The sequence below is a fragment of the Trematosphaeria pertusa genome (assembly GCF_010094035.1).
Source record: "Trematosphaeria pertusa strain CBS 122368 unplaced genomic scaffold BU26scaffold_1, whole genome shotgun sequence".
Classification (NCBI taxonomy): Eukaryota; Fungi; Ascomycota; class Dothideomycetes; order Pleosporales; family Trematosphaeriaceae; genus Trematosphaeria; species Trematosphaeria pertusa.
The window spans coordinates 621,078-636,246 of record NW_022987212.1 but is presented as its reverse complement, the minus strand read 5'-3'; the positions used below and the strand labels follow the sequence as shown (position 1 = coordinate 636,246).

The window sequence follows — 15,169 nt, the reverse complement described above, 5'->3', positions numbered from 1 at the left end:
AACCTCAAGTCCATCGCTTGCCCTTCCATGCGCATTCACAACATCGTGAATTACCAAACCAGAGGATAAGCGTATTCATATTTTGTTTCGCCCTGTGGAAGGCCTCATCGAAGTCTAACGAGCATGCTCTCAACGTTCTCTAGATATCCCCGGACGGCCTCGGCGCACCTAGCAGCCATCGCACCATCGATGACCCGGTGATCCGCGCTCCAGCTAAACACACACTCCTCTTTCTTAACCAGCTCCCCATTCTCCCCAAATGCGGGAACCATCCTTGCTCTCCCTATTCCCAGGATACCTACCTGCGGACTAACAATCACGGGCGCTACCGCTGTTCCTCCGATGCTCCCAATGTTGCTCAGTGTAAACGTCGCGCCGCTCAAGTCGGACGAAGCGAGTTTTCCGGCTCGGGCTAGGTTACTAAGACGAACAATTTCCACCGCCAGGGATTCGATCGAATGGGACTGTACGTTCTTCACTACCGGGACAAGGAGGCCGGTAGGAGAGTCGATTGCGATGCCTATGTTATGCGAGCCCTTTACTAGTATTTGAGGCTTCTCGGGGTTGGTCGTTGTGTCCAGATGTGCGTTTAATAGCGGGTATTGCTGGAGTGCTAACGAGACGGCTTTGACGATGAAGGGTAGTGGCGTTATGCGATGCGATTTCTCTTTGTGGGCGTTGAACTTCTTGCGTAGGGCGTTGAGAGAGGTGAAGTCGACGTTGTCGGTGTAAAGGAAGTGCGGTATCGACAGCGAGCGCGTCATCTGCTTGTACATGCCGGCTTGTACAGGTGTCAGCGGTCGGACATGGTCTTCCACTTGCTGTATCGGCGCAGATGAAGGCGCAGGGGAGGGTTCGGTTGCACCGGTGCTTGTGTTCGCCGATTCTGCGTGCCGCTGTACGTCTTCCTTTAGCACGCGACCGTCTTTGCCTGTGCCTTCTATATCCTCGATCTTCAGGTTCAACTCCTTAATCATGTGTCTGACGGCAGGAGTAGCTAACGAGGCATGCTTCCCGAGTGTCCTTTGAGGTTTGAATTCCTCTTTAGGCCGTTCTGGAGGGAGGGATTGGGCTGGCTGTGGTGGTAGAGGAGTGTCCACAGTAGCTGCCTTAGTATCATTTCTGCCCACCTCCAATCCCTGCTCTTCCTGTGTCTCTTGTTTGGGTGTCTCCTTGTCTGCTGCCTTCTCGGATGCGCCGTTGAGGAGCGCTTCGTCGGCTGGGGAGATTTCACTCTGGATGTCGATGTCCACTAGGGGCTTTGGCTGTTAGCCTCTGTGCAGATTGGCGAATAGTGATGGGTAACCCACCTTTCCGACCTTGGCCATGTCGTCCGGCTCGTAGTAGAGCTTCTTGATTACGCCATCAAACCGCGATGTGATCTGCCATGGCTAAGCACCGTCCCCTACCATGGATGTCCTTGTAGACGTACCTCAACCGAAGCCTTATCCGACTGTACTTCGCAAATTGGATCGAATTGCTCCACGCGCGCCCCGGGCTTGACAAACCACTGAATGACCTGGCATTCCGTAATGCCTGCAGGTATTAGCACGTATTCCTCTTTGGAAACTTGAAGACGTACCTTCCCCAATGTCAGCCAGGAGATACGGCTTCACAACCTTCAAAAGAGCGGTCTGATTGAAGCCTCTCCCCTGCTGCCGTCTCGGAAGCTCCGCGTTCCTAAAATGACGGCATGTTGCGATTGGTGCTCTGTTTGCGAGTGTACAGCGATAAAAGAGACGTGCGGCTTCTCTCGACATGGCGTACTTCATGTCAGATCAGGAGGAATTGGAGGAAGAAACATGATCGAGACTTGTGGGTGACGATGCATAAGCCGGCGAATGTTTGTCGAAGCGTGCAAGCACCGAAGGTAGCCGTTCGGCTCAGGATTGGGGAAACACGCTAGTCCGAAAAGGGACAAATGGAAGATGCGTCGAGCAAAATTGGCTTTTGTCTGAGGCGTGTTCTGATGTGTGAGTCTGACCCGTCTCTAGTCGGTTGTCTGGACGCGGACGTTGTTATCTCATGTGTTGTAGTAGGAGAGCTCGTTCGACGGGGCCGCTGCCCAAAGCAGGCTGGGGAAAAGGTTGGAACCCCACAGATGGCCACTGCGCGACAGATCATGGCTTGACCATGCTCCCCGACAGCTTGGGATCGCAATGTTTGTTTGGACGTCACTTCCTCGGTCGTTGTCTTCCGTACTACACGCGACTGGCTGGCTCTTCCAAGGTTCTCTCCATGATGGAAATCGGAAAATTCCAACTGCTGCAAGGGTGGAGTGATCCTGATCAGCCTTAAAACCACGGCCCACGCCGACGTCAATCTGATGGCAAACGGTACCCAGAGAAAGGTTCTCTGGCGAGGTTCAGAATTTTGCACTGCCTGTCTTTCGGCCGCTGAGTTTGCATCACGTGCACACCGTGGCGGTCATTGTTAAATGCAGCGCTCACAAAGGCGCCGCGCAACATGCACCCTCGCACACACACTAAATATGCAGTATGTATTGAGGCACCCACTGTCATTGCAACTGTCGAAGATAACTAGGTCTAGAAGCGCCACTGACGCCCAAAATCGAACTCAGAATCCCTGTTGCAAAGGGTATAATATATTACTGCGCCATTTTTCATATCCATTCCCAAGTGCCGACGCCCCGCGATGCTGAACGCTAGGAGAGACCTGCGTGGTGTAATATGGGGTGAAGAAGAAAATCACAATGAAATCAGTACCAGCTGACTCCTTCCGCTAGCGTCACGAAGCGGTCACCAGGACTTTGTCTACCGCGGTAGATGCGAGTTTTTCGACCTCCAACTGGCTTCCCGAGACATCGACTATATCCACGTCCTTGAGCCTCTTAATTTCGTCCTCATCTGGTTCCTCAAGCGCTGCTAGCTGGCTAAGGACCATGGAGTCTTTCATGTAGTGCCCCTGTCGGGCACCCACGCGCGCTAACAAGGTCTCCTTGTTCGCCCGCAAGTAGACGAAATGGACGTTGGCGTTCGGGTCTTCGTCGTAGAGGCGCGCAGTACGGATAACGTCGCGATACTTCTTCTTGAGAGCACTGCAGGTTACCACGACTCCTTTGGCGCCATCCTGCAGAGCGGCTAGAGCCTCATCTCGGAGAAGGATCAACCAGTCCCATCGGTCGGCATCATTTAGTGGAATGTTGGCAGCCATTTTGTCGATATTGGCTTTGGGGTGGTACTAGGCTTGTAAGAAAGGCTCGAGGAGCACAGTCAACATTGACTTTGACTTACATCGTCGCCTTCAATGTACTCGAAGCCATAACGGCTAGCGAGGAATTTGGCAATGGTGCTCTTGCCGCACCCTGCTGGGCCGGTAACAATCAGGATGTGATGGTGGTGTGGGATCGTCATGTTGGAAGCGGGCTTTGCGGCGTGTGCTGAGGACGAGGCGTTGGATGGGGTGCCCGGTGAGGATATGGGGGGCGTCGGGGCCGAAGCATAATGAGCTGGCGTGGATTGTGGTGGTTCGAATGTTTGCAGCATGGTGGAGCGAACGGCTGTGACAAGTACAGAATGTTTGCTGTGACGGAGCCAAGGGGAACAAGCGGTGCTGGGCAATGTGTGCTATGTGAACAAAGGGAGCGGTAGCACTTATACCGGGAGATATATAGTGTTGAGAGCCCAATGTGACCCCGGCTAGGAAAGCTGATAGTAAGCAATAAACGGCAGTCCCACCAGTATGCAGCTGGGGCTGTGGTCTTTTAAGACGTGGCGTGTGAATTCCTCCACAGTTGCCGGGCGGCATGACGGCAGGGGTGGGAGCAGAGGTTAGTGCAGGCTTCAGGGAGCCAAGGTTTGATGTCACGACAAAGGCGGGCATGCGAATCAGCGCCTCTCGCGCGCACATCCGAGCGAGAGTGTGAACCGGCTCTGACGGGCGGACGAGCCGCGAATTGCGCTTCCGGGCACTGGCTGACAGGCGCTTCCTGGAAGCCCTGACGTGGATGGAGTTTAAAGTTGTCGGCGTTTGAAGGTCGGGGCGTCGGTAGCGTGGGATGCGAGGGGTGGCGGATCAGACGTAGTCAGGTAGTCACCGCGATTGCCTCCCCGCATTTGATCCCTGCCCTCGTCAGGTACTGCTGCGGGCTGCACAGCAGGCCTGCCAGCGCACCTCCCCCTCAGTCCGGGGGAGCGAAGCCGTCACGCCGCCTGCTCGTCATGCAGCGGTGCGAAGCGCCGCAGACGTCTCCATGGCGAGCGCGTCGACGCCGCACCTGGGCGGCCGAGGCGAGCGGAAGCTGTTGGATAATGGCGCGTGGGGGTCGGGCAACGCGACATGGCGAGAAAAAGGTCGTCGGACCGCCTGCGGAAGTGTGTCGCGCTCCCCTGGCGCCGGTATTGGGCGCAGAGCAGCGCCGGCGAGCAGCCTGCCGCCTTCGGGGTAAGATTAGCAGCTCTAGACCGAGACCAGGCGGAAAGCGTTCTCGAGCAGACGCCCAGAAGCTGCAACTGATCGTGTGCAGCTCACCGCCGCGAGCAGTTCGTGCTGCGAGTGAGCGCATCTCCGCGCCCGCAGGCTGCAACGGGGTCCTGTGACCATGCTGACGGCGTCGCGGTTGACGTGGATGGACGGAGGAAAGACGAGGATGCGCGGTCGAGCAGTTTGCACTCGCGATGATGCAACCTTGGAAGCGCATCTGGGACAGCCCTGGAGGGCCACAGGGCACTGACAGGTGGTGACTAAGCGGCCCAGCGCTGCGCTTGCCCGTTCTGGCGCGCCTACATGCGCAACCTCAGTCGAGCTCCCAGCCAGCGCCGTTGACAGCTGCATCGCGTACAACGCCCGCGCTAATAGTCTACCACGGCCCGGGCAGTGTTCCGCCATGTCGTACTTCTTCTCCACCCCCGTCGACATCGACATCGTCCTCGAGGACTCCGACGAGCGCCAGACGGTCGACGTGAAGCTCGACAAGAACCGCAAAGAGAAGGTCCCGCTGTACCTCGATGGCGAGTCTGTCAAGGGCCAGGTCACGATAAGGCCCAAGGATGGCAAGCGCCTGGAGCACACGGGCATCAAGGTGCAGTTCATCGGCACAATCGGTGCGTATACGACCTTCCTTCCCGCGGCCTGGCGGGAAGCTCTGTAGCTGACAACTGACGACGCTGCTACTGCAGAGATGTTCTTCGACCGCGGCAACCACTACGAGTTCCTCTCCCTCGGCCAGGAATTGGCAGCCCCCGGCGAGCTCCAGCACCCGCAGACATTCGACTTCAACTTCAAGAACGTCGAAAAGCAGTACGAATCCTACAATGGCATCAACGTCAAGCTGCGCTACTTTGTGCGCGTCACCGTGTCGCGGAGGATGGCCGACGTGGTTCGGGAGAAGGATCTATGGGTGTACTCATACAGGATACCGCCGGAGACGAACAGCTCAATCAAGATGGACGTGGGTATCGAGGACTGTCTGCACATCGAGTTTGAATACTCCAAGTCGAAATACCATCTGAAAGATGTCATCGTGGGAAGAATATACTTCCTCCTGGTGCGGTTAAAGATCAAGCACATGGAGCTTTCTATCATACGGAGAGAGACGACGGGTGCCCCGCCCAATCAGTACAACGAGAGCGAGACCTTAGTTCGATTCGAGATCATGGACGGCTCCCCTTCGAGAGGTTCGTACCCTGCTCTGCCCAATTGCGCCGGCTAATCGTGTTTAGGAGAAACAATCCCTATCAGGCTCTTCCTCGGCGGTTTCGACCTAACCCCCACCTTCCGAGAAGTCAACAAGAAGTATTCCACGCGATACTACCTTAGCTTGGTACTGATCGACGAAGGTATGTGACTTCAATACGGCGTACAGCGTCTTGTCATGTTTCACCGCTGGACGTCTCAAGCGCTTCCCCGCCTTGTCAGTTGCGACATGACTAATGATCCCCCAGACGCGCGGCGCTACTTCAAACAGTCTGAGATCGTGCTCTTTCGGCAAGCACCAGAAGGCCTGACCCTGGCCCAGGAGCAGAACAAATTAATGGCAGTCTCATGAAGATTTCGGTGCAAGCTTTTGGCGATGCGCGCGCAAGAAGAGGCGAGTTTGATGGAATAGAGTGCGCCAAGTTGCTCGGCCTCGTGGCTTCATTTCTACACACCCGACTGCAACCCTCCCAATCCCAGGAACCAACGCCTTGCATATGCTCCATCCACAGGGTCGGGAGTTCGATTATCGGTGCTCTCCCGCACTGTCGGCAACGTAGATACCACATTGTAGCACAAGAATAGTAATGCCCAGGAAGATCCAATGGGGTAATTTTCCCCGGTATCCCACGCGTGCGCTAATGTCCCCACGAATTTCGAAACATTGCCGTTCAGAAATTGCATCGGGGCTGTCGGCCCATGGCGCTAATGAAGTCAGGAATACGAAAGCGAGTCGTCAACTGAATCGACCTTTCGGCTTTTCTTGGATAGCCCCGCGGCTCAATGAGCTGCAGTACCGAGGGATGGCTGCGGCACCTTCCCAGTTGTCGCAACTATGGCAATTGGGATGATTCAAAGTAAGCCTCCGAAGCGGCTGAGATGCAACGACTGTTGACACGTTCAGGAAGTCGCGTGACGTTTACTCCTTCGCGGCAAGGCGACTTACAAAGCGATACCCTTATCCCGTGTGCCTGCTTCTGATGCATGCCATTATTTTGAACTACGCATCCATGCGAATCCACCTCCCTGAAGGTATCGCAAGGCCGGAGAATTACGTGTTGATATGATTGCGGACCGTAAATTTTGGAGTTTCCAGCATCACCCAGAAAATGAACATTCGAGCATTTTCTGGTTTATTCGCCACATTCGGAACAATTATCCTGCAGTCACTGACCAATAGTAAACCGGTTATGCTTATTCATCCATACACCCTACAGTCTGCGGCAACTTTTGATGAATTTGCGTCTCGTGAATGCGAACTGGATCGTAAAGAAAGATTGCAGTGAATAGATTGCGAGACCTCCTTGTCGTAAGAAGACCGAATTTGGATGGCTCTTCCCGAAGAGTCTTAAAGCTGTTACAGTAACGGAAGAGAAAGGGCAATTTTTTGCATATGACGTAGTAACTGCGTTACTATTGGCCATTGCTCCTACCACACAACTTTGTGTACACACAACTTCACTTCGATACCTAGGTACTCCTACAACCTCCACCGTACGCAGTCCTTAGCGGCAGAATGTCCGCGAGCGGTAAGACATTACACATTTCTGTCACGGATCTGGCTCCGCAAAGCCATTCCTGAGGGCCTTTTGCGTATACTGACTATCTATAGGAGATCAAGCCGCAGCCCAGTCAAATTCGGAGACAGCGCCGCGTCCAGGGTCAAGGAACTACACAAGCTCCAGCTTTAGACCACCAAGTCTACAACACCAACCCTCGACGCAAGAATCAAGGCGAACTAATTCAACCATGGAGAGACAGCCAACTGCACGCTTGGAGCCGATCGATAGCACGCAATCCCAGCATCCATCGAGGTGTTCCCGTGAGCAGACGGCCGAGGACAATGCACGTGCACAGGCTAGTAGCCTGCAGCGACAACAGACCGAGAAGAGGGCAGAGCAGAGCTTCTACGTCGACAACGATTACTTCGCCCTGAATCCTTGGTACGACCAAGAGCCCGGCCGGCCTTTGTTCGGACTGGGCCGACCCTTCCCACGTACAGTTCGCCGGGGCATGTTATGGGGTCGGCAGGGGCTTCGAGATGCTGTTTACAAGGTGGAAGGTCCGAAGGGGCCGGCTGAGGAAGAGCAAGGAGGTCAGTCTGAAAGGCCGGAGTCGGCCGTAGGTCCTCCGGCTTCAATGAACCCTGCCTTTCTAACCAGACTGCCAGGGAAGATCGATACGAAGGTGGGCCGACTTTTCAGATCCCGATAGACGAGACAGGGCAGCAGCAACTGCCACCGGATCACTTTGAGGCAGATATCGACGGCCAACGTGTCATGGTACGTAAGGTACGGGTACAAAGCCCGTTTTCCCCATTACAGTATATCTAGGATGCCCCTAGGTGAGCATTTTAGGGTACGATCAGGATCGGACTTGGATGAAGGTACAAACCGTTATTGCGATGGAGTGCGCTGACTCCGCCCCTACCTTTAGGTGCGCCGCCTCGGGTCTCAGGAGGCGGACCAAGTACTCCAGGAGCGAGGCATTTCCAGAGCAGACCACTACCCAGAAAGGGAAGAGCAGGACGCCCAGCCATTCGAATCGAGACCGCCTGAGAAATTTACTCCGGGTCTTGCCCCCGTTGAAGAAACTGATTCCGTCGATACCTCCCAAACTGAGGAAGAGAAAAAGGAGATACGACGTCGTGAAAAGGATGCGCTTCAAGAATATTACAACAAATATCGAAATCCCTTAGCGAGGCTACGTGCACGATACCCTGAAGCCCCGGCCGAGTTCCTTGCTGTGAGTACACCTTTCTTCCATATCCGGCGAAACACCGTCGTGAAGTATTGTAGATTGAAGCACATCAGGCTGTATGATCTGCACGCATATTGCGCCTTCATGTCGGGTGTAGGAAGACGCTATGATCTCTCTCTACTTCCTAGCCAATACTGACTTGAGCGGACAACCATATACCTCTTCTTTGGGATGGCAGGCAGCCTATACACAATCACATACCCCACCACGCAGGGCGATTACCAGACGCAGTCATGGGCTTGGGGTTTTGCCGTCATGGCTGGCATTTATGTTGGCGGCGGTATTTCCGGATCGCACATGAGTCCTTGGGTATCGGTCTGCTTCTCAGTGTTCCGAGGGTTCCCGTGGAGGATGTGCCTAGTCTATTCGATCGCGCAGATTCTAGCTGGATTCGCTGCGGGAGCTCTAGCCTGGTTCATATACCGCGATGCCATACTATACACCGACCCAAAGCTTACGCCGACCATCACGGGGAGAGCTTTCTATACGACTCCTGAGTCGTTCGTCTCTACTGCTACGGCATTTTTTAACAACTTCGTCTCCGCAGCCCTTTACGTCTGTGTCGCGTTCGCAGTTGGTGATGATAGTAACACACCTCCAGGTTCCGGTTCGTGTCTTCCCTTAAATGTTCTTCCTGCTTGCTAACATGTCTACTAGGCATGAGTGCCCTGATCTACGGACTCATGACTTATCTTCTCTGCATCACAATGGGCTACAATGGACTTGGTATTAGCCCTGCTCGAGACCTTGGACCCCGCCTCATTGCATGGTGGGTTGGCTACGGAAATGAAACATTCTCAACCGGTTGGTGGGCCTATGGACCAATCGCCGCTGGGCTTTCAGGCAGCCTCGTCGGCGCATTGCTCTACGACACCTTCATCTTCGTCGGTAGCGAGTCACCAGTCAACTGGAATTGGCCGCAGCCAGAGGAAATTAAGTGGCGGGTGAAGGCGCGAAAGGATCAGGCTAAGAATAAGCTTCAGAAGCTTGAGGTATGACGGTCAGGGACCACTGAAGGAGCTGTGTACGTGGCAAGCTAGCAAAGTTCAGGGTTATCTCAATGTGATCTTAATATTATGCGTCCTCCGTTGTGAGGACGCGGTACATTAATGCATCAGAATTAGGCACTATATCTATCCTGGCTCTCATGGTGTTGAATTCCCCGGTTATCACGAAGCACGTAACAGCCACTTTGAAAACCTTCGCAGGTACGTACAAAAGCACGTATAATAGTTAGCTATACAAGCAAATTTATATATCCGGCAACCCTTGAATGCGGAGAATTCTCTACTCGCCCCACGCGCCAAGGGTAGTCACCCTTACTACCCCTGGCGCGTGGGGCGAGTACCGCAAGATGGCGCCGGAAATAGTGGTTATTTTCCCCGCATCCGACTCAACGTCATCATCATATTCCGGTACCACTTAACATGCTCCTTAATGTATAACCCACGAGTGCGTCTGCATGATTACGGATAGTGGTGAGCTCTGTAGGGGTCCTCTCATCAATTTTGCACTTTCCGTCTCGTCCACGCTTCACGCATCCTTGAACACGTCCACCGACCCCACCCGATCCGTTCCTTGCATCCCAACAAAAATAATCGAATGGACTATAACAACGCTGAATTTTTTTGATTTTGAGGGTAGTATACTTTTACTTAGTAGTGTATGTCGAGAATCAGTGTGGCAGCATAGTCATCCAAGTCTACAATGGATGAGGAACGAAATGGCGAGCAGAAAGAGGGAGATGGCAAAGTTAGGATTAGGGATCGCTTGAAGCATTTCACATGGGCTTGGTTTACGTCTACCATGTCTACGGGTGGACTGGCGATTGCCCTGGCGGAAACGCCCCATCGGTTCAAGGGTAAGTCCTCCTAATCCGCATCAACGGTCTGTGGCCACGAACACCGCCAACCTCATTACCTGGATGATTGCTAACAGAAGTGCCACAGGACTCTACACCATCGGCGTCATAGTCTTCACCTTCAACCTCATTCTCTTTCTCGCCCTCTGCATCCTGATGCTCACGCGCGCCATTCTGGACTTCCCACGCTTCAAGCGATCCTTCGTGCACCCGCCCGAATCCTTCTTCTTCGGCTCTTTCTGGCTCTCTATCTCCGTTATCCTCGGCGGTATCCAGCTCTATGGGCTAACGCAAGGGCCCGGTGGTGCCTGGCTTGTCGCGGCTATCCGCATCCTGTATTGGATTTACGCAGCCTGCTCGCTCCTCAACGCCATCCAGCAGTACTGGGTCTTCATCATTCGCACTCCGAGACATCCAATCCCTTTCAACCCTAGCTGGTTCCTGGCCGGTTACAGCGCGATGCTGACGGGCACGATCGCAAGCTTGATCGCGCCGAGTCAGCTGCCCGAGCATAGAGTTCCGATTATCGTGAGTGGATGCGCATATCAGGGGTTCGGGTGGCTGATCTCGATGGTGTTAATCGTCATGTACATCATCAGGCTCATGGAATGCGGCCTGCCACCTCCGCCCGTACGTCCTGGGATGTTCATCCCAGTGGGCAGCGCAGCGTATACTATCATCGCGCTCATCGGGCAAGCGCGCGCCATCCCTCCTTCCTACGGCTACTTCGCTGCACATCCTTCTTCGGCCGACACTTTGCAGACGCTCGCCCTCTTCGTCGGCATTTTCCTCTGGATCTTTAGCTTCTGGCTCTTCGCTATCGCAGTCCTCGCGTGTGTATGGGCGGTTCCGCACATGGGCTTCGCGCTGCCGTGGTGGGCGTTTATCTTCCCGAATGTCGGCTTTACGGTTGCGACGGTGATGCTTGGGAGGGAGTTGGAGAGCGACGGGGTGTTGTGGGTGGGAAGTGTGATGACGATAGGCCTGGTCGCTATTTGGTGCTTTACGGCGGGGATGTGCGTTAGGGCTGTGATGAGGGGGGAGATCGTTTGGCCGGGGAGAGATGAGGATAAAGATATGTAGGGGAGCGAGAAGAAGGGAGTGAGACGTGTTGAGCATGTTCTGAAGTTATGAGTAGCGGTACTCTCCTCCTCAATCTACATCTATCTTTAATGCTGGCCCTCGTGCTTCGCTCTTCTGGCTTGCTCGATGTAGGCTACCAGATTTCAGCACACATCGGTCATACTACACATAATGACTTACGTTCTCCTAAAGCGCCTTGGAAACGACCATCCCAATTCACTTGTTCCCCCATGAGCATGTCGATTCTACTGATTTGCCTTTGTATTACTGCAGCGGTGTTCTACTCCGTTGCAAAATAGTTCTTGGCCGCGGTCAAGGATTGGGGAGACAGGCTTCACCCTGGTCCCCATTTTTCGCTCTGCATAAGCTGACTGAAGCACTACCGGAGCTAGCAAGATGCCGGAGTCTCACATGAGGTCTTTTAAGGCTTCCCGTTCATCCAAGCGAAGGCTTGCTTTTTGCGGGGCTAAGAACCGTACCAACCTCGCCTGATCAATAACTGTTCACCGCAACAACCAAACGGAATACTGGTGGACCCCCCTTTCTCCTCGAGCCCTCTTGTCTGCTCTCTGCTCAAGGCAAGCACACACGCTTCGGGATACCCCTTTCCTGGGTTCACCTCACAATTCAAACAAAGTGGTCTCTAGTACAGCGCCTTTCCTTTTCCTAGCGATTGATAAAGCCATGTGTCAAAGGTCGCGGCATCTGCGGCATCATCACACACGAAGCGACCCGACAGCCCGGTAGCGCACGTGGTTCCATTCACCTTGGCACAGACCAACCCCGCTCCAGGCTCCCAGTGCCGGCTAAAGCGGGGAGCTCTATTTAACCAACGGGACGGGACGAAGAGCACGAGCCAAGCCGACGGAGTACGCCTTCGGGGCATCGCTGCCCCGCATATCGAGGTCTTATCATGATGAAGTGGTGGGCGGGGAGGGATCACGAGCCGGAAGGGTGGCCCTACATCAAGAGCAGCGGGTACCGTCCGGAACACAAACGAAAGGCATGGACAAGAGATCGAGACGGCAGGAGAAAGAGCTCCAGTAGTAGCATGATAAGAAGCACCAGGCCTGTCTAAGCTTTGGTTAAGGTATTCCAGAGAGGTGACGGCTCACGACGGTCTACGGCGACTAGCCCGCAACCCGAACATCAATCCACCGTCCCGGTAAAATACAATCGATGTCTAACCGCTTTCCAGTTCGTTCCGCATGGCTGGGCTTTCTGGGGTCCTCCAACTACCCTAGTCCCTAAGCTCGGCACCAGCAAAATCCTCTCCAGTGCTGACGGCTGGGGTTGCTTTTTCTACAGCTCGTGGTGTGAGATTCTCCTCGCTTGCTGGGCGTGATACTTGGTCGAGGCTTGACCACTCGTGTGCGGTCTTGGTCGCGTGGGGAGTAGAGGCGAGAGGCTACTTGGGGAAGACACGATGCTGCACGTTGCTGCTGTTGGGAAAGCTGCCTCCCACCCTCCATACCTCTGGGTATATATGACCTAGTCGAAGCATGCAGCATGCCCCGCTTTCTTTCAGTTACTAGGTTGCAAACCAGGGCTCCGGTCAAAGTCAATTTCTCTTCCAATTTGTACTTCATTTGACTCTCTTCGTTCTCTCGCAATTAAGCTATAGCAATATGCTGAATGAAATTCTTCTTACCATTGCGGCGCTCCAGGGGCGCGCTCTTGCCCAGAGCTGCCCCTCCCTCTCTGCAAGCTACCCTGCTCCTTCTGTAGCGAGTGGATATGAGGCGAGGCTTGTTGCTACGGGCTTGACGAAGCCGCGAGGCATCATTTTCGACAACAAGAACAACCTCTTGGTCGTCGAGAGGGGCGTGGGCGTCACTTCGTTCACCGTCTCAGGGACTGGATCCTGCGTTAGCCTGCAGAACAAGAAGACCGTTGTTGGAGACAACACTGTATGTCCTGCATGATATCACAGGGAGTGATGCTGACGAGATTGGTAGCTCAACCATGGCATTGAAGTCTCAGATGACGGAAAGACGCTCTATGCTTCGAGCATGGAGTCCGTCCTCAAGTACGAATACGACTCCAACGGCCAATCCGTGAAGGGAGACGGCAAGGTCATCGTAAGCGGCATGACCACCGAGGACACCGTGACCCGCACCCTCCTCCTCTCCAAGAAGAAGAAGAACACGCTCCTTGTCTCGCGAGGCAGCGACGAGAACATCGACCTCAGCACCGTCGACATCAACAATGGGCAATCCCAGATCCGCATCTTCGACCCCTCCAAGAGCGACGTCGACTACGAGCAGGGCACGACCCTTGCCTGGGGTCTTCGCAACGCCGTTGGAGTCGCGGAGAATCCCAAGGATGGCGGTGTCTGGAGCGCGGAGAACAACGCAGACAACATTGAGCGCGACGGCTTCGAGATCCACGAGAACAACCCCGCTGAGGAGCTCAACTACCACGGCATTGCCAGCGACGCCGACAACCCGCTCATGAACAGGAACTACGGATACCCGCTCTGCTATGGCGTATGGAACGTTTCTGAGATCCCGTCTGCCGGTACGCTCCAGGTGGGCCAGCAGTTTGCCATTGCTGAGGCGAACGCGACGACGCAGGATGCCTTCTGCAGGAACGATCGGGAGGCACCGCGCTTGGTCTTCCAGCCGCACACTTCGCCTCTTGACCTGAAGTTCGATAGTAAGGGCGAGAACCTCTACGTCTCTCTGCACGGAAGCTGGTAGGTCATTCTGTTCTCACATTCTTGTTCTTCTTCACTGACTCTCGACCAGGAACCGCGAAGACCCTGTCGGTTACTCCGTCTCCGTCATCAAGTTTGGCTCCGACGGGCAGCCCACTGAAGGCTCGACGTCCACCAGCGCGCTCACGCCCATCCTCGGCAACAGCAACACGACTGCTTGCCCGGAGAACTGCTTCCGTCCTGCCGGCCTGGCCTGGGACCGCAACGGCCGCCTCTACATGACCTCGGACAGCACTGGTGAGATCTACGTTATTACGAAGAGCGATGGTAAGGCGCTCGATGCCTCGGCGCCCTCTGCTAGTGCGGCTCCCTCGAAGGGCTACAGTGTTGCGGGAGTAGTCATTGCTGCTTTGACAACGGTGTTTGCGTACTTTTTGTAGATGAAGGACGATGAAGCGTAGACTGGTCTGACCGGTTATGGCGGATGGAGTTGCAGATGGTGTACCTTTTTGTTAAGTACTGAGGGAATGAAAGATACGGCTTGTTCTCGAGCAATTGAGCACCTCCTGTAATGTCTTACAAAGCAATACAATGGAATATAATGACTCACATCCGCGTTATCCTCGTTCAAACCTGTCCACCCGACTCACTCAAAACGTCTCAGCTTCTGAACGATCTTTCCTCCATCCCCGAACCCGTTCAATCCGCTCAAAGCGTTCCCACCCGTCCCAACCCGGTCCTTCAAACGCATCCCATCCCCCACCAAGGCCGCCATACCTACTAGGAACGAGGCGATGGAGCTCCACGGCGTGTGGAGTGTGATTGGCGAGTGGTGCAGGATCTTGCTGATATAGGTCCGCCGAGGGTAGGTAGTGAGAGGAGGATAGGTGCGGGAGTCTTGCTGCTGGAGGTTGGGTAGGCGATTTGACGCGCATTCTTAGGCGAGCGTCGATAAGAGCGACAGCTCGTAGGTGGCGAAGAACAGAAAAACGGGTCTAGTGGTCGCGACACGATGACGACTGCTCCTCCCTGCGACAAAACGAATGCGGCCCTGCAACAGGAAGGTGATGCTGCTATACGTCGGGGTAGAAGGGACACCGGCAGGGTGCACCATGCGCTAAGCTTTGAGGGAATGGGTAGAGCAGACTTGG

The 15,169-nt window shown here is 54.6% G+C and overlaps 9 protein-coding genes across 9 annotated transcripts; 4 read left to right on the top strand and 5 right to left on the bottom strand.

Annotated features, from left to right (window-relative positions):
* Positions 1–45: 45 nt before the first annotated feature.
* On the bottom strand, positions 46–1,948 carry BU26DRAFT_512693 (uncharacterized protein). The gene is made up of 4 exons (XM_033827445.1): positions 1,583–1,948; positions 1,433–1,536; positions 1,311–1,382; positions 46–1,259 (listed from the first exon to the last, which is right to left on the bottom strand). The coding sequence occupies exons 1-4, from the start codon at positions 1,770–1,772 to the stop codon at positions 105–107; spliced, it is 1,521 nt and encodes a 506-aa protein (XP_033690734.1). The 5' UTR covers positions 1,773–1,948; the 3' UTR covers positions 46–104.
* A 484-nt stretch (positions 1,949–2,432) lies between these two features.
* BU26DRAFT_512692 (carbohydrate kinase) lies at positions 2,433–3,190 on the bottom strand. The gene is made up of 2 exons (XM_033827444.1): positions 2,551–3,190; positions 2,433–2,496 (listed from the first exon to the last, which is right to left on the bottom strand). Exon 1 carries the CDS (start codon positions 3,172–3,174, stop codon positions 2,749–2,751), a length of 426 nt encoding a protein of 141 aa, XP_033690733.1. The 5' UTR covers positions 3,175–3,190; the 3' UTR covers positions 2,433–2,496; positions 2,551–2,748.
* Positions 3,086–3,685, bottom strand: BU26DRAFT_512691 (uncharacterized protein). Its single transcript, XM_033827443.1, has one exon. The coding sequence runs from the start codon at positions 3,504–3,506 to the stop codon at positions 3,234–3,236; it is 273 nt and encodes a 90-aa protein (XP_033690732.1). The 5' UTR covers positions 3,507–3,685; the 3' UTR covers positions 3,086–3,233.
* A 320-nt stretch (positions 3,686–4,005) lies between these two features.
* Positions 4,006–4,753, bottom strand: BU26DRAFT_6841 (uncharacterized protein). Its single transcript, XM_033836208.1, has one exon. The coding sequence runs from the start codon at positions 4,658–4,660 to the stop codon at positions 4,142–4,144; it is 519 nt and encodes a 172-aa protein (XP_033690731.1). The 5' UTR covers positions 4,661–4,753; the 3' UTR covers positions 4,006–4,141.
* Positions 4,619–6,288, top strand: BU26DRAFT_536190 (vacuolar protein sorting-associated protein 26B-A). The gene is made up of 4 exons (XM_033831334.1): positions 4,619–5,063; positions 5,139–5,636; positions 5,682–5,798; positions 5,904–6,288. Exons 1-4 carry the CDS (start codon positions 4,847–4,849, stop codon positions 6,005–6,007), a joined length of 936 nt encoding a protein of 311 aa, XP_033690730.1. The 5' UTR covers positions 4,619–4,846; the 3' UTR covers positions 6,008–6,288.
* Positions 6,289–7,404: 1,116 nt separating this feature from the next.
* BU26DRAFT_557230 (aquaporin-like protein) lies at positions 7,405–9,413 on the top strand (the record flags this gene model as incomplete). Its single annotated transcript, XM_033832434.1, has 5 exons — positions 7,405–7,769; positions 7,826–7,937; positions 8,092–8,508; positions 8,560–9,022; positions 9,073–9,413. The coding sequence occupies 5 exons, from the start codon at positions 7,405–7,407 to the stop codon at positions 9,411–9,413; spliced, it is 1,698 nt and encodes a 565-aa protein (XP_033690729.1).
* Positions 9,414–9,815: 402 nt separating this feature from the next.
* On the top strand, positions 9,816–11,428 carry BU26DRAFT_536187 (uncharacterized protein). Its single transcript, XM_033831333.1, has 2 exons — positions 9,816–10,276; positions 10,365–11,428. Exons 1-2 carry the CDS (start codon positions 10,123–10,125, stop codon positions 11,357–11,359), a joined length of 1,149 nt encoding a protein of 382 aa, XP_033690728.1. The 5' UTR covers positions 9,816–10,122; the 3' UTR covers positions 11,360–11,428.
* Positions 11,429–12,426: 998 nt separating this feature from the next.
* Positions 12,427–12,983, bottom strand: BU26DRAFT_6821 (uncharacterized protein). Its single transcript, XM_033836205.1, has one exon. It carries the CDS (start codon positions 12,946–12,948, stop codon positions 12,607–12,609), a length of 342 nt encoding a protein of 113 aa, XP_033690727.1. The 5' UTR covers positions 12,949–12,983; the 3' UTR covers positions 12,427–12,606.
* Positions 12,984–12,987: 4 nt separating this feature from the next.
* Positions 12,988–14,458, top strand: BU26DRAFT_412911 (soluble quino protein glucose dehydrogenase; the record flags this gene model as incomplete). The annotated part of the gene is made up of 3 exons (XM_033822995.1): positions 12,988–13,269; positions 13,318–14,057; positions 14,110–14,458. The coding sequence occupies 3 exons, from the start codon at positions 12,988–12,990 to the stop codon at positions 14,456–14,458; spliced, it is 1,371 nt and encodes a 456-aa protein (XP_033690726.1).
* Positions 14,459–15,169: the final 711 nt, after the last annotated feature.

Excerpts from the sequence above, each read along its gene's own strand:
- BU26DRAFT_512691 (XM_033827443.1), bottom strand. The coding sequence starts at position 3,506 with ATGCTGCAAACATTCGAACCACCACAATCCACGCCAGCTCATTATGCT.
- BU26DRAFT_536187 (XM_033831333.1), top strand. The coding sequence starts at position 10,123 with ATGGATGAGGAACGAAATGGCGAGCAGAAAGAGGGAGATGGCAAAGTT. Across the intron at positions 10,277-10,364 it reads AACGCCCCATCGGTTCAAGG|GACTCTACACCATCGGCGTC; the intron begins GTAAGTCCTCCT and ends GAAGTGCCACAG.
- BU26DRAFT_6841 (XM_033836208.1), bottom strand. The coding sequence starts at position 4,660 with ATGCGCTTCCAAGGTTGCATCATCGCGAGTGCAAACTGCTCGACCGCG.
- BU26DRAFT_512693 (XM_033827445.1), bottom strand. The coding sequence starts at position 1,772 with ATGAAGTACGCCATGTCGAGAGAAGCCGCACGTCTCTTTTATCGCTGT. Across the intron at positions 1,383-1,432 it reads CGGATAAGGCTTCGGTTGAG|ATCACATCGCGGTTTGATGG; the intron begins GTACGTCTACAA and ends TAGCCATGGCAG. Across the intron at positions 1,260-1,310 it reads ACATGGCCAAGGTCGGAAAG|CCCCTAGTGGACATCGACAT; the intron begins GTGGGTTACCCA and ends TAACAGCCAAAG.
- BU26DRAFT_512692 (XM_033827444.1), bottom strand. The coding sequence starts at position 3,174 with ATGGCTGCCAACATTCCACTAAATGATGCCGACCGATGGGACTGGTTG.
- BU26DRAFT_6821 (XM_033836205.1), bottom strand. The coding sequence starts at position 12,948 with ATGAAGTACAAATTGGAAGAGAAATTGACTTTGACCGGAGCCCTGGTT.
- BU26DRAFT_536190 (XM_033831334.1), top strand. The coding sequence starts at position 4,847 with ATGTCGTACTTCTTCTCCACCCCCGTCGACATCGACATCGTCCTCGAG. Across the intron at positions 5,637-5,681 it reads GGACGGCTCCCCTTCGAGAG|GAGAAACAATCCCTATCAGG; the intron begins GTTCGTACCCTG and ends AATCGTGTTTAG. Across the intron at positions 5,799-5,903 it reads CTTGGTACTGATCGACGAAG|ACGCGCGGCGCTACTTCAAA; the intron begins GTATGTGACTTC and ends ATGATCCCCCAG.